At 34.7% G+C, this 20000-nt stretch overlaps 1 protein-coding gene across 1 annotated transcript in view; it reads left to right on the top strand.

Annotated features, from left to right (window-relative positions):
• Positions 1-20000, top strand: part of LOC120425971 (E3 ubiquitin-protein ligase AMFR-like) — a 75394-nt gene that overhangs the window by 12894 nt on the left and 42500 nt on the right. Inside the window, exon 2 of the mRNA XM_039590625.2 lies at positions 1731-2411. Coding sequence (XP_039446559.1) covers positions 1950-2411 — 462 coding nt within the window. The 5' untranslated portion in view covers positions 1731-1949. The remainder of the gene's footprint in view (positions 1-1730; positions 2412-20000) is intronic.

The raw sequence follows: 20000 nt of genomic DNA, 5'->3' as shown, positions 1-20000 counted from the left end.
GCAATAATTCGACATTTGCCACCTTCTGAATCTTGTATTGGCTATTTGCCTTTGTAGCATAGAGATTTGATCATAGTAAGCCGTTGTTACATGATCATTGTTACCCAAACTAATTACCAGTTAAGTTGACATTCTGGAAATGTTACATTGGCGACGAGGATGAAGAAAATGAAAATTCGTTGAAGCACTTGAAAATTTAAAGTCAAATACAAATGAATATTCGTAGAAAAGAACTCCCAAAAGTTTTAAAAGTGAAATAATACTTGAATGAAATATTTCTGAAAACAATTTCACGGCATTTTGGTGAAAAAAAAAACGGAAAATGAAGCCAATTTTGTCAAAAATAATATTATCCATGTTGTGATTAATGATTAATCTTTATTTTAGCAAACTAGGAACTAGGAAACTTTATGCGACTCGGAGGACTTATTTAAAAAGCAAGTTGCACAATAAGAGGTTGGATCAAGTTCAAGTTTAAAAACACCTTCATATCGATTTGAATAATTTGGAATTTGATAAAAAATTTGAAAACCTAAAACTGTAAGTAAGGTGAAAAACAATATGCTGGTATATTGATCGATTGTTTAAATTGGTAAACTGTATTGGGAAGAAACCAATTGTTTGCTGCCTTTGTGATAATTTAAATGATACATTCAAGGAACCATTCTATATTTGTTGAGATTTTCCTGTGAAAATTAAAAGATAATAAAATTGGTAGAGTGCAAATGAATGTCTGCAAACAGAGTAAACAAAGACAGTTTTACCAGGATAAAACATAATTACAAGAGGTAATTGGAAAAAGTTTTGATTAAACGGTAGGACTCCGGTCTACCGGGGTTGAAACGTATAGCTCGTTTGACCTTAACTGTCGAGACTCCGGTCTGACAAGTAAATCGGTAAGACTCCGGTCTACCGGGACTGGAACGATCCGTCGTTCAGTCTATTTTGTTGAGGCTCCGGCCTGACAAAGAAATCGGCAGGACTCCGGTCTGTCGGGATTGAAACGAATCCGTTCGTTTGATCTATTTTGTCGAGATTCCGATCTGACAAAGAAAGCGGTAGGACTCCAGTCTACCGGGATTGGAGCGATCCGTTCGTTCAATCTAATTTGTCGAGACTCCGGTCTGACAAAGAAAATCGGTGGAACTCCATGTTCATCGTGCCAGATCGATCCGTCGATTGGTGTAGTTGGAATGATCAATTCGCTCAACAGACATCGATGGAACTCGATTTGTTAATAAATTGATTAGTAAATTGATTTGATGAAGTTTCAGTATATGAGATAGATTTGAAATCGAATAAATCGAATCTTTTCTTTTGTTTACTTTTTTTTCGAACCTCTAAACTATAACTTCATATTGGTCTAGATACATTTCTTTAATTTTAGAAGGAAAGAAGAAAGATTATCTAAAAGGATTCCAAAATCAAAAAGAAAATAAACAAAAATATGCGATTAAAAATTGATAGTCAACAATTAACAACCATGAAATCAGTTTTCGGATGAATATGAATCTTAAACAAAAGTATGTACTAAAGCAATTCAAATTCATTTCAAACAAGGAAGAGATGTAGCATAGAGATTTGATCATAGTAAGCCGTTGTTACATGATCATTGTTACCCAAACTAATTACCAGTTAAGTTGACATTCTGGAAATGTTACAGCCTTATCAGAATGTTTGCTAACTGCTTGACTAAACTGTTTGTATTTTTGTTTATTTTTTCATTGCAGAAGCTGTGTACGCGACGTTACGGTTGGCGTGTTCTAAGTGTGCTAAGTGGTGAGAAGAATTCTGGCTAAAATGTGTCTACTTAGTTTGGCCAAGTGCGGTAATATTTTGTGTTAATGTTCCTATCGCGGTGGACCGAACAGGTCGTTGTCAAGTGAGCTGTGTGTGAGAGAGAGAAGCCAAGTCTTCAAAAATTTAGGAAAATATCAGTGTTCCCGAAAATGCCGGTCGTTCTGAACGGGTCGATTCCGTTGCCCAGCATCCGGGTGTACACCAGTGCCAGCATCCTGCTGGTTTCGATATGTCTGTATTACGCGTGTTCCGTAACTAGTGATCCCTTCTGGAGGCAGCAAAGCAATGCCACCGCAGCGGCGGCCCCTACAATCCTGGCCGCCGGAACGGCCACCGCTGGGGCAGCTGGTGAAGCGGCCGCTGGAGCAGCAGCGGCCGGACCAGCAGCCGCAGGTGGCGTCCCCGGCGTCAAGCTGGACTCGGTGCTGACGGTGAAGGAGATTGACGATCTGGAGGAGAAGATCCTGGCGGCGACCGACGCCGACCTGCAGCGGATGATGGCCGATGAGGCCGAGCTGCTGGAGAGTGCCGTCGCGAACGATTCCCGCTCGATCGGGGCGCACCTGAAGGACATTGCGTCCTTCATGGGCAGCGAGCCGGTGTGCATTTGGGTGAGTACGGGGTGGTTTGCGAAATTTTAAAATCTTTAAAATGTCGGTGACTAGGCACGGATTTACAAGAAAGTTAGGCATTTTAAATTTCATTGATCCACAATTCTGTCCGAGAATGTAACAAAACCATCCAATTGAAAAGAACAACTTTAGACATTTTCAACCAAAGCAACACCCGACCATTAAATGTTTGAAAATCCCGATATCTCAAGACATTGCATTCACACCTTGTTACTCATTAACATTTGGTACAGTCCAGACTCGATTATCCGAAGCCTCGATTATCCTAAGTTTCGATTATCCGATATTCGATTATCCGAAGGTTTGTATGGGACTTCGGATAATCGAATCATGAACAAAAATATTTGTTTTCGTGTTTTTTTTTATTTTCTTGATTAAATATTGAAAAAATGCATTTTTTAATTTTATAGGCAATTAACCAGTCAAATTCTAATTTGATGTTAAAAAATTAGAATTTGACTGGTTGATTGCCTATAAAATTAAAATAATGCATTTTTTCAATATTTAATCACCGCCATAAAAAAATACAACAAAAAAATATGACAAAAAGACAACGAAAAAAAAATTATACGTGATTCGATTATCCGAAGTGAAATTTTTACGAGGCCTTAGGATAATCGAGTCTGCGCTGTATTCAAATACCTGTCCAACAATTCAATGAAATGTTTTTCCTGAAGATTATCAATATCACTTTATTACTTATTTTAGTCAGGGTTGCCAGATTTTCAAAAGTAACTTAGTTCATAGCACAGTTTTTAAGTACTTCAACAAACGAAATTTTTTTTAAACAGATATATGGGAAAAATCTCAAAAATGATAAGGAATTTTCTTTTCATATTTTGATCATCAGGTTATGCCGTTTGTTTTCAAATTTGACTGTCAAAGGGAACAAGGGTTTGCGACTTTTTAAACAGAAGTTCTTTTGAAAGAGAAACTTTTAAGTCTTTTGATGTTAAATGTCTTATATTAATTTTTTGCAATTCCGTCGTGAAACTACTTACTTTTCCTGTCATTCTTGAACGACGAAATAGCCTACTTTTCTGTACCAAAAATAACAGAATCGAATAGTAACCCTTTTCAAAACAAATGTTGAAAAGTTCTACTTTTCAGCACTGAAATGGATGCTGAAAAGTTGAACTTTTCAGCACTCGTTTCGAAAAGTAACACTTTTCAACATTTTTTTGATATAAACGATTTATTGACAAAATACATGTGTTTTTTGGAATTGCAAAAATGTTGTATGGAACTCGTTGCAAAACTTGATTTTTTCAGCACTCTTCGTATTTATCCAACTCGGTGAACCTCGTTGGATAAATGTACGACTCGTGCTGAAAAAATCCTCGTTGCATAAACTACTATTTTAATTAGTTATTCAGAACTTGAAATAAAATTTGTACTACCCTAATTCTATAATATGAAATGAGGAAAATAATCTATTTGCAGTACTTTTCAAAAGTTATGCTTGTTTTTTTTAAATTTTGAAGTTATTCTTATAAAAAAGATCAGAAAATTTCACAAAAGTTTCTTTATTAACAAGTGAAAATCGAATCGAAATATCTTCAGTTGAAAATTACTGTCTTATATTATGTAACTTTGAGAATAACTAAATAACTAAATCTTCAAATCTAATTGTCCAATTTTCAAACTCTCAGAGAGAAAATTGTTTTCAGCTTTTCAGAAACATTTTTTTCGGAGCTGCATTTTTCTCAAGTAGTATTTTAAGCCCAAAAGTTGCTAAAACTTGACGGTATATTTTATCAAAACATATTTTTAAGTGCTTTTTATTTCAAATTCGATATTAAAACTTTTTTAAACCTTATCTTCGGAAACAGATACTGCACCATCATGCCCTATGGCTTGAAGGATGACCTAAAACATATATAAAAAAAAATCAAAATTCAACAATAGATTTTGTGGGAATTCAACTTTGTGTGAATTTTTTTTCCTTTTGTCAATTTTTTTCCTAAAAGTACTAATCATAACCTACAACTTTACCCAAGACACAAAATCTATCAGAAAATTCCTTTTCAAGATTTATTATTTCATACATTTAAAACCAATTTTGTATTAACAGCACTCAAAAGTGTATGTATGACTTGGATGGAAGAAAATATTGATACAAAATGACTTCTTTCAACATAGGGAATACAAGGACGAAGTTTTGTCCAAATAAAAAAAAATACAAAGAAAAGTCGATTTGCGAAATTAAAGAGATACTCAATCGAAACTTGAACATAATTTTGGAAATCAAAATTCGTAATGAGTAGCAAACATTTTACACCCAGTTAAATTTTCAGCTATGGAAAAATTAATCTTTTTTCAAACAAATATCCTCAGCAACCTACTTTTAAACTTTCACTAATAAAACTAATAAATGGTACAACATCATGAAGTGTGATTACAGCAGTGCAGAGAAACCAGATTGCTTCTTTTTCTGTTCGACCCGGATTTGCATCAGTTGGACCTTTTTGCGTGTTTTACGATTAAGCATTACGCAGCTATTACCACAAACCCTAAACCTCCTACCAAAGCTTCAGCAAAGGATCCAATATTGGCACTTTTTATTAATTTCCGCCAGCCCAGAGTCAACAGCACTCTCAGCGGCCGCCTTTCGTCATCCACCCATGGGGACACCATACTATTGCGCAATCGTTGCCATCGCGTCAACAACGCGTCCTCTTGAGCTTGAGTTGGTCAAAAAGTTCAACTCTCGAGCGTGCAGAAAAAAGAAAACAATTTTTACATAACGCTCACTTTACTTAACTTTTCTCCCTCAACTTTCTTCACCGGGTTTGCCTGCCTGGCGCACGGAGGAGGACCGCGGAGAGGACCGCAAACCTGTTTGAATGGAATCCCCACTCGGGTAGTACACCCAAACGAGGGAGTGCGAATCTTTGGATTGAAGAAACCCGCTTACAAAGGATGTGACTTACACAGCAACAAAGTGGTAATCCAGCTGCCTGTGCATTATTTTATGAAACTTTTTGTAATATTACACCCTAAAATATGTAGCCCATCACTTCAGAAAACCAACTTGACTGAAATGTCAATCTATATGCGTTTATCTTTTGCATTCTTCTTCGGTCTGATGGCCGAGCGGGTTAAGGCGCCAGTCCTTACTGTTGGTGCTGGGTTTGAATTCCGTCGTTAGAAACTTTTTTTTTGTGTTTTCTAGTTGGTGGTGATATCTTTGGCTGGCAGATATTTTCGGTTTGGGTGTATGTTAAGGGTGCCCCTCTCAGGTTTGGTGAATTAGTGACCAAGTGCGAAAAACTCACTGCAACTCACTCTGGTGTGGCTGTTCTGTTGACAAGAGCAGCACTCACATAGGGGAAATCTACCCATTTTAATCCTAATAAGCGGTCGTGTTTGAATGATGCTGGATAATCTAGAGTCTCCCTTGAATTTTACTAAAACCAAGTACACCAACGAGTAGAGCAAGTTTTTGTGAACATTTCTGTTTATTTTCACTTTCACTAAAAGTTATTCTATTTCTTTACCAAGCATTTAACAAAAAAAAATTCCCAAGGGTATTCTAATCGAAGCGAATGCATTGGGCCACGCCCATTTTTCTAATATCGGCTTAGCTCTTTTTTCTTCCAACACTCTGTCGAGTGTTGCCATTTGCGCTGACAGTTCAAACGAACACTCACGAAAAGTGGCATTTATAGCGAAAGTTTCCTGGCATCGCTGGCTGTGCTGCTGATAGTGTTGACGGCCAGCCTTTGTTCTTTTTTGCCTTCGTCTCTCGCTCGGTTTTCTTCAGCCTTCGATTGGAATGCAAAGTGAAAATTGAAACGTCAAACGACTTGGCGCGTTTGTTTTTTTTTATGGCGCTTGCTAATTTATTACATTTTTCGGGATTATTCTTCAAGTGAGTGCCTTACTAATGATCAAAAGAACATGTTGCCGGTAGTTGGAAGCAATTTCATATCTTAAGCGCCGTGAAAAAGTAAGCGAAAGTGAAAAGTTAATTTTGGCGATATTCATTAAGCGTTTGAGGGATTCTCGTGTGTGTCACTGTGTGTGGCAACAAAATGATGAGAAGTGGTCTCGCAAAATACAAATTATGATCAAAAGTGCATTAAATGTGATCTTTTTGGCCAGTAAGTGGCATACATTTGCGTGCTTACTCGAGGCGGTGCTGTTGCTGGTAAGTTTATAGCCCAAATAGTATTTTTGGAGCTTTAATCGAGCATCAAACTCTCCATATGACGAAGATAGGTGTTTGATTGGAAAGGGTAGATTTCCCCTACACACGCTGTGGCTTCGAGAGAGAAAGTAAAAGCTCATTTCGTGGAAGCCGTAAATGTATGGTCAGAGGCGCAAATGAGAGCTTAGTGACTGTGCTGAAAGTTTTGTACCGGGCAGAGTGCGGTTGATTTGACATACTTTTTTATGTGAAGCAGTTTTCAAAATATGCCTATTATGAAAAAATATAGTTATCTTTTCCTTATTTTATAAGAAATCGGTCGATTTCGTGGAAAATAGCTCAGATAAAATATTACGACATAACATTTAGGGGACATGTAGACTCCCAAAACAACCTAAAAATTTTCACAACAGTAATATTGAATGTTTGGCCCTTTTGAAATGTTAGTCTTGATTTCAAATTTCCAAATATTTTTTTTTCGAAAAGATCATAAAATTTTACAAATGTTTCATTTTTTAACATTGATAATTGGACCATTAGTTGCTGAGATATTGGTATTAGAAAATGTGGGAACGTTTGGAAGAGGCTTAAAAAACATCAATTTTCTTGTTTCTTTTTCTTTTATTCGTTGTATTCAGCAACCAGAGTTTCAATCTTCAATGTCTCTTATGCAATTTCATTGGAATTTTCTTCAACTTAAAAAACATATTTTCAGGAATTGACAATCAAGGAAACTGTTTGAAATAAATCGAAAAACGGGATTTTTTCAGTTCAAATTAAACTTTATTTGGCTATATCTTGAAAACGGTGCACCTCATAAAAAAATCTTTATAACAATCTTATAATTTTCGATTGCTTACTTAATTTTGCATTGAAAACCAGATTGAACGAATTTTATGGCTAATATTTCTATTTCTTCCAAAAACTTTTTTTTTCAAAAAAAAATTATAGCTTGGCGGAAAAATTGTAGTCTATACTTCTCTATGGCTAAAATGTTGCGGTTTATTGTCCCCTAAAAATATAAAAAATCAAAAATTAAATTATTAAAATTAAAAAAATCAAATCTTTGAAAAAAAAAATCGGAAAAACAATATATTCATGTATCTTTTTCTCTGAATGGTCCTCATCAATACCTTCAATTTTGCGGAAGACACCAAATCGATCGGAAAATTCTTTCCAAAGTTACAGATTTTCGAATATTTACGTACCATTTTTGTATCAACAGCTACCAAAATTGTATGGAGCCTTGTATGGGTGAACCAAAGTAATAAAATGGCTTGAACCAAATCCTAAAATATAAGTAAGAACCTTTTCCGGTTTTGGTGGAGAATTGCTCATATTTTTTGAAAAAATTAAAATAGTTTTTATTTTCAATATGGATATCAAACGATGGTATTATTTTAACTTAATACGAGTTTTTTTTCAAAATACAAAAATTTTCATAGAACTCGATATTTTGTAATTTTTTTAGCATTTGATCAATTCCAACTCAAATCAGGAATTTTTCTGGTAGGTACTTTTGTACCCGACCCTCTCCGATTTCAATGAAACTTTTTAGACATGTTATCCTAGGCCTATATAAGCCAATTTTTTGTATATGGAGCCAATTGTACTCGAAAATGTCATATGAGAAGGGCATAAGCAATTAAAATATTTTTGTGTTTTTTTTTAATTTAAAAATTACTGTATCTCAAAGCTGTTGCATCGTATCAAAAAGTGGTCAAAGACAAACTTGTAGGAAATTGGACAGGCTTTTTGAGAAAAAACACACTGAAGGAAAAATACACGTCACTTCCATGAGATTTTTCAATTTTTAAGTTTAAAAGTTAAATTTGAAGGTAATGTCATGATTTTTTTTCGCTCAAAATTTTTGAGGAAATAGCCTAAGATGTTTCAAAAAGACTCACGAAAAATGCAGGATGGTATGTCTCTCCTAAAAAATACAAAAATCGTTTACTAAGTTGTTTTTTAAAGTGGTCTAAACGTCAAAATTTTCAAAAACCGATAGTGGGAATCGATTTTCTAGACAATTTGACATAACAGTCTTCATATTGACCATTGTCCAATCCTTGTGAAGATACAGCGGTTTTAAAAATAAAAATGTTGAAAAAATAGTTTTTTGATGGTTTTTTTGCAATTTCTAAAATACAGACTTGATTTTCCAGTCACGAAAATTTTTTTTTACCGGAAAGCTCGTCCAATTTCCTATAAGTTTGCGAAATTTATCAGATTTTTAAAAGTAGTTTATGCAACAAGATGCAATATGAAGAGTTTTTAATATTTGCAAAGAGTTGAATTCAACATATTTTAAAAAATACTTCTGAATATTATTTTCCTGGAAATCGTTTGTTTCCAGGCTTTAGTTTAGCATTCGAATGTTGGTTCAATTCAATAACCAATGCAGCGACAAAATGTCTTCTTTTATTCAAGTGTTGAAAAGATTAATTTTTCAGCACTGAAATGAATGCTATTTAATTTCATGGTACGCCATTTCGTCACTTTAAAATGACAAAAAAATCTGTTTTCAAAATAACATAGAAAAAATAATTTAAAATGATTACTAAGCAGTGTACTGAAAGTTGAAGTGAATAAGTCTTTCATCTGTCAAATATTTGTTTTTTTATTATGTGATTCCGTCAAGTCATCTTTATTTCCGAAAATAGCGGCGATGGTGGCCCGCCATAAAACTTCTTGCGCAGTGCGACAAACTCGCACCCAAATTTGTTTTGTTTGTTTGTTTTTTCCTTCTTATTAAAGAACACGGTAAAAAAAGTTTGATGTCGAGGGTTGAGCAATTTAATCGTTGATTTTCGATGTAATTTTACCTTACCTCAGCATCTGAAATCAAATAACTCTGTTTACCATGTTTTGATTTCAAAGTGAAAGCTTTTTTTGGCCTTTTATTCAGAAATGTTAAACATAAATTACTACCCTTTATTTTGAATAAATATTTCTATCTTTAACTCTTTTTCAAACCATTCGCTCGAGCTTCCCTTTTTGGCTGGCAAGCATTATTTTATTCGGGTGATTCATTTTCCTAAAATGCCCATATATTAAACAGAACCCCGGCGACCTTGACCTGGGACACCCAAAATCGTTCTCTTCCATTCCGGCCAGACCCGGCGAGACAGCCCTGTTTTTTTTTCGTTTCCCTTTTTTGCGCCAAATTTAACTGCCCCCTTCTTCTTTGACAACTTCAAACGAGCAGTTCTGGTGCTGATTCTGGTAAGCTTTTGAAAGCTTGGCAAAAGAAGGGGCGTTTTTGTGACGCATTGTGAATATGAATGAGGTGGTTTCGTGGGATTTTTTTCTGAATTTATTTTTTTGTAATAAAGTTGCAAGTGTCAGTTTTTGCTTTTTGGTCATTATTTGTAAAATAAATTTTGAATGTGGAAAATTTACCCGAGATGTTTTATACTTGTTTATTTATGTTGAGCCTAGATTTTTTTGTTTTATATAAAAATGTGACACAACCGATCACTTCTGCTTTCCGATCACGTTTCGATACGTTAAAGTTGGCGGCCAAAACTTTGTTCTCCACCGCAAAACCTTGAACGTGAGCCATGCCAGGAGGAATAGCACAGTTAAGGTATCGATCAATTCAAGTATTTCTGGCTTTGCTTTCCGGGTAACATTTTCTCGTTTTGACGTAAATTCTGCGGTTCGTGACACTCTCAGTGTAGATTGTATACCACAGGAACAGACTGAGAAGCCTGAGCCTAAGTATCTCCTTTATCAGTGCATTGCTCTGGTTTGAATTTATTAACCGGATAGTGCACTCCTCTCCGCGTTGTCACAGACAATCAAACAAAACAGTAGCCCTCGCAATTTGTGAAAGAAGTCTGTTTTTTGTTGTCCCAATTATTGTTCCTCGTTTTGTCTGGGATGTTCTACGCCGATTATCATTGCAACGTTTTGTGACAACCGGTTTCGTCGGCGCCGATTCCTATGGAGCAGGACGGTTCAACGACTTGGGTCCGTTCACTTTGCTTGACGGAGAATACTGCACGTACCTTCCACAGATATCTGTGCAAAATTGCAACGCAGAAATCAGAAATGTAGAGGGCTTAGTTATCTGAGAGCTTGAACTAAGAACATAGTTACAAATGTTATTTTTTAACAAGTAAAAATAATTAGGTGTCATTCCAGGTCAACTGAGTTCACTTTTGGACTCGATCTTCATCGATTTGGACCAAACTTTTAGGGAACGTTTATCTATCGATAGTTATCAGAAATCCCAAGTTTGGAGCTTTTTGAGCCGTCCCACTATTTTTGACACCGCCCTCTTTTTTTGAGTATTTTTTCTTCTAATCATAATATTGTAACTATTTGAGAAAAAGACTTTCTACAGGTTGCATTTTATAAAAAATTGTCCAAGGAATTTCACAAAAATAAAATTTTAACCCTTGAATGCCCCCTAATATTATATTTTGACGTTTTAAGTTTAATAAATCACTTTTGATCTATTCCTTATATTTTTATTTTTTTTATCATCATCATAAAAATCAACTTAAACTTCAAACTAAAATGAACTATTGGCGAGAAACAGTGATTTTACTGAAAAAGTTTGATTTTGCGCAGCACTCTGTCCAATAAATTCAATTCCGAAATAAGTTTCCCACATTTAAAACCGAACTATGCGGGATTCCACCCACTTCTGAGTGCTGCGCAAATTCAAACTTTTTTCAGTAAAATCGCTATTTCTCGCCAATAGTTCATTTTAGTTTGAGGTTTACATTGATTAATATGAGCAATTCTCTACCAAAACCGGAAATGGATTTTATTTGTATTTTTTGATTTGGCTCAAACGTTGTGGGGGCCTTCCCTATGACCAAATAAACTATTTTGTGTGATTGGTTCATCCATACAAGTCTCCATACAATTTTGGCTGCTGTCCATACAAAAATGGTATGTAAATATTCAAACAGCTGTAACTTTTGAGTGAATTTTCTGATCAATTTGGTGTCTTCGGCAAAGTTGTAGGTATTGTTGAGGACTTTTGAAAAAAATAGGTACACGAAAAAAAAATTTGCAGATTTTTTTATCAACTTTTTTTTCACTAAAACTCAATTTCCCAAAATATGTATTTTTGGATTTTCGAGATTTTTTGATATGTTTTAGGGGACAAAAATCCGCAACTTTTGAGTCATAGAGAAACCTGGTCAAAAAAATCTACCGCCGAGTTATGAATTTTTGAAAAAAATAGTGATTTATGGAAAAAACGAAGTTACATGCAAAAACAAGTTTGACATTATTTTTTAATGCAAAATTGAATTGATTCGGATCGCAGTAGTCGGTGTGATCGGAAGTGAAAATTTTTCGCCGCGTCGCGTTTTTTCAACTTTTGATAGATTTGAGATATTTTTGAGGAAAATCTTTAAAAATTTATGTGTTTCAGTTAAATTAGTGATTTTAATTCCAACGATTATAAAAGTTTCAATGCGTAGTGCCATAAAAGTCAAAAGAAGAGACTATGGGGAAGTGGCGTGCATTTGCAATCTTTTCGTGTTGGTGCCGTTGCTGTTCGGGAAAAAAAATCAATTCGGTGTTGTTGAAAAATCATTGTTAAATGATAGTGAAGACCATGGTGCTGGGTTAAGCTGCTTGATGGATTTCCAGCGACGAACAACCTCACAGCTGGACACCAGAACTCCGGTGAGAAAGTTCCATTTAGAAACTTGTCATACAACAACATGGCAACAAAGATTTTTTTTTCCTTTTTTCAAATTATGTCAATGTCATGTTTTCCATGGCATGCTTGACTTTTTGACTCACACAATTTGTGGGTAGAATATCAATTTTAATTTGGACTGTTCATGATTTTTCTCATATATTTTGTCAACAAAACTTCAAATTTAGAAAAGTAGTAGATCATGGTAAACATAATTTTTATAATAGTTTTAAAAAAATCATGGTATTTTTTTCTTTGAGGAAATAATAAACTTTTCCTGCTATTTTCGTCTTTCATAACTTCTATATGTCCAAAATGTTAGTTTAGTTTCATATCTTTTTCAGTTCAAAGCCAGCAGTGAGGACCCGTAGTTAATTGTTTTGTTTGCTGATATATAATTGTACATGTCGAGCTCCATAATTTTTCTTAAAAAAATATTTATTATATATTCTAACATTCATACATATTAATTAATGTCAAACAATTATTTCAGCGCTGCTCCTAGCCTCATGCATATTTTTTATTTACATTTTAAGTTTACTAAGTTTTAGTTTAATTTCAATACTTCTAGCTTATAAAGCTTACGGCATTTTGAAAAATATTACCTAGATCCTCAACTAATCTTAATTTTTCAAATTTTGAGTCCAGTTTGTTAGCTTAATACTTTTTTCAGTTTTTCATAAACTTTAGTTTGATAAAGAATTTATTATTTTCGGATCCATCTGGTGTCATCATTTAATGGATATTCTAAAGATCTTTGTTTGGTTACATGTATAATTTATAACATTGAATTTCAGGCCCAAGATTGGAACCATCTGGATGAATCCAAATTTTTTGTTTTTCTTTTGTTATCTTCCAATTTTGGCATCAACAATATTTTTTTATTGTAATTTTACAAAATTAAACTAATAATTTAAATGAATTGTGCTTTTTTAATTGCCAATAGTAACGTATTGTGTTCATTCATTCAGTCGTTCTAATTTTCTTAACAATAAATTACTATAATTGCTGTCAAAATCGGTACATATTATTGAAACTATGCCTTGACAGCTGTTTCGAAGCTTTTGTTCTCTAGACTCCACAATTCCATCTGAAAGAGTTTTGTTTTCAGCCGTGGCACATTTTTCTGTTTGCACTGATATTTTGGTTTTTTTTAATAAAAATTTATGATACTCAAAAACAAATAAATTTTAATTTGCGTTTATTAGTATTATTATTCCATGTTTTATTGCGCAATTCTCACTAACTTGGACTTCGCACTAAATTATTGCTATCGATCGCACTATTGCTCGACTCGTCAAACTGGCTTGGGAAATTTTAATTTTCTCAAAAAATGATCAAAGCGAGCCGATGTTGCTCACCTGTCAATCGCAATTTTAAAGTGCGAATGTCCAGTTTGGTGGAAACTGCGACTGGAAATGTAAATAAACAACTGCTGGTTGCCTAGTTATTGGATTTTTTTTTGTCAAAAGTGCGAGAGAAAAGTGCGGGCCAAATCCAAGTTACAGTGCAAGGATCAATACTAAATTTATCACAATTGCACTATTTTTATTTTATTTCCTTGAGTTTTATAAATTTTAACTGCTAAAATGAATTCTGGCAAAATTATGTAAAAATCAAATGTAGAATGAAAAGGATTCGATCGTTTTATTGCGGTGTAATGGTATAGAAATAATTTAATTGTTATAAGTATTATTTTGTTGCTCCCCTCCCACTAACATTTACACACAAGATCCTCTGTAATTCTTTAAGAAAAATGTCGACTCGGTCCTAACCAGGTCCCAGCACCGAAAAGGACCTAATAAAAATAATTCTATGAAAAAAAAGTATTATTTTGTTGAATAACATTGATTTTTCCAACATCTTTGTATTTTCCAAATAAAAGAATAGAAGCTTCGAAACAACTTGTTGAGTTTTTATAGTATTGTGATATTTGTTTGATTTATTCTCATAATACATTGATATCTCTTATAATTATTAACATTGATTATACATTTTTTAACCATATATGATTATATTTCAAACGCCTAACCCCCCCAAAAAAAATACTAACCCCTCTCAAAAAATATCCCAGGGCCTTCATATATTTTATGGACTGGATGAGGGAGTCGTGGATCGCCTGGCCCAAGTCACATGAATGTCATTGTCTATTTAATCATATCATAACAAATGGTTGGATAGAAAATGATAATCTTTTAAGGTCCTTAAGATATAAGTCGGTTACTAACCAAACCGTCTCAGTTGAAACATACTGTGGTCATGGCCAAGTCCTGCCAAGACGGGGGTACTAATACATACATACATACATACATTTTTTAATGCAAAATTGAATTTGCAATCGAAAAGTACTTTACAGATTTTTTGATAAAGGGCTCCGTTTTCAAGATAAAGCCACCGAAAGTTTGATTTTAGCGAAATATTTGCAGTTTTCAATTTTTTAATATAGTGACCATGAGTGACCGTTTCTAAAAATATTTTTTTTTAAAGTTCAGAAAATTTGCTATAAAATTGTCTAAGAGACATTGAAGATTGGGTCTCGGGTTGCTGAGATAGAGCCGCTTTGAGAAAAAGAAACACGAAAATTGAAGTTTTCTTAATCTCACCAAAACAATCCACCATTTTCTAATGACCATATCTCAGCAAATAATGGTCCGATTTTCCCAAAAAAATATTTTTAGAAATGGTCACTTATAGTCATTTTTTTTTAAAATTGAAAAACTGCAAATATTTCGCTAAAATCAAACATTCGGTGGCTATATCTTGAAAACGGAGCCTTTAATCAAAAAATCTGTAAAGTACTTTTCGATTGCAAATTCAATTTTGCATTAAAAAATAATGTCAAACTTGTTTTTGCATGAAACTTCGAGTTTTTCCAAAAATCACTGTTTTTTCAAAAATTCATAACTCGGCGGCAGATTTTTTGACCATGTTTCTCTATGGCTCAAAAGTTGCGGATTTTTGTCCCCTAAAACATATCAAAAAATCTCGAAAATCAAAAAATACTTGTTTTGGGAAATTGAGTTTTAGTGAAAAATTTTTTTTCCGTGTGCCTATTTTTGCTCAAAAGTCCTCAACAATACCTAAAACTTTGCCGAAGACACCAAATTGATCAGAAAATTCACTCAAAAGTTACAGCTGTTTGAATATATACATACCATTTTTGTATGGACAGCAGCCAAAATTGTATGGAGACTTGTATGGGTGAACCAATGACACAAAATAGCTTATTTGGACACAGGGAAGGCCCCCACAAAGTTTGAGTCAAATCAAAAAATACAAAAAAATGGTCGAAATCGGCCGATTTCGTAGAGAGTTGCTCATAAGTAAAATTGTCCGGGGAACACGATGGTGATAAAATAAAAAAAAATATAAGGAATTGGTCAAAAGTGAATTTTTAAACTTTAAACGATTGAATATAATATTATGGTTAAAAAAAAAAAAATTTTTTTTTATAAAATCGTCAAAAAGAGGGTTGATCTGGAATGACCCATAGATGGTTTAATAAGTTGGAAATACCATCAAAAATACCTTTTTTTCTATTTGTTCTTTAATGGAATGTAATAACAGTGATAACCGTTAGTTATACCGTCTTATTACCAAACAAAAAAGAATCAGGAAGTACTCACGCACTCCTCTTACACGAAAAGCTACCCCTTAACACTATGAATTGGTGATTAGCTGCTTCCACTCCTGAAACTAGGTAGAACCCGGAGTCCAAAATACCCTTCTCGCGTACCATCATAAATTGCTCAATGTCACCCCGCGGTCGTCCACCGCGAGCAAGAAGCGGGCGCCTTAACAATTAGCACGCTCCCCCACACGCTCAGCCGGGTGTCCAGCCAGTCCAAATAAGATTGCCTTTCAAGAAGCTCGTCGTCACCTTTTGCGGAAGTCAGCTCTACCTTTAGGGTGGTTCTCGTTCTAATTTATTGCAAGCTTTTACCGACACCATTCGCAAGAATAATATTATAAATAGCTCAAAATCAACCAGTGGAAAGCACTTCATGGCCTATCTACAATCACTTAACTTAGAAAATTTCACTTAGCTTAGGAGTTTGAATCAATGCAAATGAATCTGATCTTCTACAATGAAAAGAAATAAAATTAGAAACTTGACGTATGGTTTGGAAAATTTCAAAATCTACGGTAAGTTGACGTTTCCATATCAAAGGTAAACAAACAACTGCATAGCAACGTATATCAGCCCAGCAAATTTTCTAAGTTGATTGTGGATGACGGCCGTAAGTTGTGTACATTTTCTAAGTTTTACTTTACTTAACTATTCTAAGCTAAGTGATTGTAGATAGGCCATCACCCTTTAGTACGAAAATACTTCCGCAAACTAGGTAGCAACCAAGCAGGCGCTGATATTGACTTGCATGAGGCTTAAGCGTTTTCCCCCCCTCTCTTCCAAACTCAGTATAGTTGTTGGCCGTGGTCCACCAGTCAGTGCTGTGTGGCGAGCCCCAAACATTTCAAAGTCAAGTTCAACCTCTAACCAGGCCCGAGTCCGTTGCTACCGCGCCGGGCCCATTATCGGTATGTGTGAGGTATAAATACCGCGCAACAACCGGCTTAGCTTGACCGGTGAAGTTCAAAACTCGCACACTCATTGTGAATGTCAGCCGGTCTAGTTTTTTTTTTGTTTTTGGTGTTTTTTTTTCTGGCCAAAAATTGCAACTTTTAGTAGTTTTGAGGAAAAGCGATTTGATGAAACAGATAAACGCATAAATTACTGCTTTTTTACTGGCAAAGGGGAAAGCAAGAACTTTAAGTTCCCCAGAGAAACGTGCACTTCGAATTTTTAAATATTTAGACATTGCCGAATGGGGTTTCTTCAACGTGTTTAAGGATAATTAGGGCGGTTCGTCACTGTTGCATAAAATTCAAGACAGAAATTTTGTTGGTCGTTGTTATCTCAACATGGCGTTTAAGTCACTTTATCATATCAGGGCGAAGTACTATAATTGTCTTGCATTTTTTCATTTGCAGTTTCATTTCTATTTCCTATACAGTGATGCCTCTTTTTACGCGAATGTTGGTTCGCGTAATTTTGAATTTCTCGCGGTTGCCCCTACACCACGGTATCGTTCTTTTTTATATTCTATTTAAATTAAATTAAATAATGGGAGACACTAACCCTAAAAAAATATGTTATTTTTTAAACAGAATCTTTGGAAAAGGATTTTGTCAGCATTTATTCCTCTGATTAAAAAAAAATTGAAACATTTTTGCCTGCTTGAATCAGATGTTAGTCAATTAGAGGATGGTGCGTTAAAACTTTTAAATTATTATGGAATACCTATGTTTTTGCTATACTTGTTTCCTACTTTACTCAATTTTAAATGTTTTATAACTCATTTTCAAAAATCTTTGATGAACTTCTTGACGAAATAACAATTTTCAATAACATTTAAATTTTTGGGACCAAAGCATTGGTAAACCTTTATTTCAAATTTCCAAAAATTTTTTTTTTTTAAAAAGCTAAGCCTTAATTTTAAGAATAATAAAATCAATTTACAGATAAGTCAAAGGGCCTTTTTTCATAATCTTTCAAAATGGGTCCGCGTGCCACGTTTGGCCCGCGGGCCATAGTTTGGTCACCCCTGATCAACCTCATCATTTGAAAAGTTCCCAAACACTTATTTTCAACCATATCAAATGTTGGGGTCGGTGCTTGCGAAATTTCGACTTTGTTTGTGATAGGTGACAGAACACCCCAATCTTCACCACGACGACCTGATTTTTACATTCTACTTTCGTTCGTTTCACACACAAAGGAATGAGTGCTACGCAAAGTCACTCACACAATCATTGACTTCCCTCCTCGCTTAGAGAGCGGTCGTTTGACATTCTACCGAGATTCCGATCATCTCTCCAATGATAGCAATCATATGACTTCTGTCACCACGCAGCATACACTAGGAAGAGAGAGAGAGATAAAAACGAGACAAAGATAAATAGCACGTTGTCTCGTTCGGGCGGCTGCTTGAGTGGTGCTCATTTTTCGTTCGTTTCGTCTTCGTGTTTACGTTCACCGACCGTCGCCAAGCAATGACGATCATGATAGGCGTTGTGTGTCAGCGATCAAAAATCGTTTTGGGAAAATATCGCTGACAGAAAGTTCTATCGAATGTCGAGCAGTCCCATTCAGTAATAGATCCCTTTTCAAGCATTGGCTAGGGTTGATAAGAAAATTTTGTAAATAATTTTATTCGAAAGATCGCAAAATTTTACAATGTTTTTTTTTACATTTAAAATCGGATGCATGTTTGCTGACTTTTTATCGTTTCTTAACAACTTGATGATATTTTAGTAATGTAGAGAAAACTTCATTTTTTTCGTTCGCTTTTCGTTTAGAGGCTATATCTCACAGTCAAAACTTAAGTCAACACAAATGTTCGACCATTTCAACCATTTTCAATAGTCATGATTTATTCGTAAAATTTGCAGCGCTGCACAGTGGGCAAAAACGGGTGAAAAACGGAACTTTTGATGCCGTCAGTTTCTGCCTATCAAAATTGTCATTTTTAATGTAAAAAATTACGAGAAATCGATTGGTGGTTTTCTCATTAGCGGCAAATGAAAAGTGGTCCATTTTACCCAATTTAGCCTTTTTAGGGTGTTTTTCTCGATTATTTTCAACTGCCGTAGTTTGCCGCACTTCTAAAGTATCTTATTTTATGTAAAAAATCACGAGAAATCGATTGCTGTTCATGAGATTGCACCAATAGATTCTACGAGATTTTCTGTATAAAATAACTTTTTTTTTTATTTTGAGAAACCACGGCAATTCAAGATATTAAAGAAAATACATAAAATGGGGTAAATGGTGCAAAACGAGACTTTGCCATCGTTTGACGCTTATGAGAATACCACCACTCGATTCCTCGTGATTTTCTACATAAAATAACATACGTTTAAACTGTAGGAAATTATGTAATTTCAATATATTTACGAGAAACACATTAAAAGGGTTAAATGGGGCAAAATGGACCCATGCCGTCATTTGCCACCAATGAGAATGTCACCAATCGATTTCTGGTGATTTTTTACATAAAATAGCATATTTCAAAGTGTAAAAACACCGGCAATTAAAAATATTGACGAAAAACACATAAAATGGGGTAACTGGGGCAAAATGGGTCCTTGCTGTCATTTGCCGCCAATGAAAATGTCACTAATCGATTCCTCGCGTTTTTGTGTGTGTGTGTGCAACCAACCAAACGGGACCACGCGGTCGCATCTTACAAATTGAGTTGTTTGCATGTGTTTTAGATTTCCACTCTATACATGCAAATAACTCGCACAGGCATTTGGGGTGTTGTTAGCTCTGCCGAGCCTCGGTGACCCATTTCTACGTAGGCTAGCCGTACGCGAGGTACCTCAGCTTGAACCGACAAGCCCCGCTCTAAAGAACGTTTGCATCAATCGGATACAAACGTTTTGAAGAACTTCCGATTTCTTATATGAATTGCAATTTTGTTGGGTGAAAATTCCTATAAAATAAAAAAAAATGTATTTTATAGTGTAATTTTTTCTGAATATATTTAACCTGGGTGATGAAAAGAGAGACGTTCTCGCCTTCAACTTTCTTAAGATTTCTTGACTTCAACTCAACTTCAACTTCCTCAAAAGCCACACATTTTTCATTCTTGGAAAAAAAACAAATTTTAATAACACAGTTCAACAAAAAATCTAATGTTTCTTGTCTCTGAGTCGAGTATATGTGTTCCTAATAGAA

This window comes from Culex pipiens, chromosome 3 (assembly GCF_016801865.2).
Source record: "Culex pipiens pallens isolate TS chromosome 3, TS_CPP_V2, whole genome shotgun sequence".
NCBI classification, from domain to species: Eukaryota; Metazoa; Arthropoda; class Insecta; order Diptera; family Culicidae; genus Culex; species Culex pipiens.
This window is presented reverse-complemented; position numbering and strand designations above follow the sequence as displayed.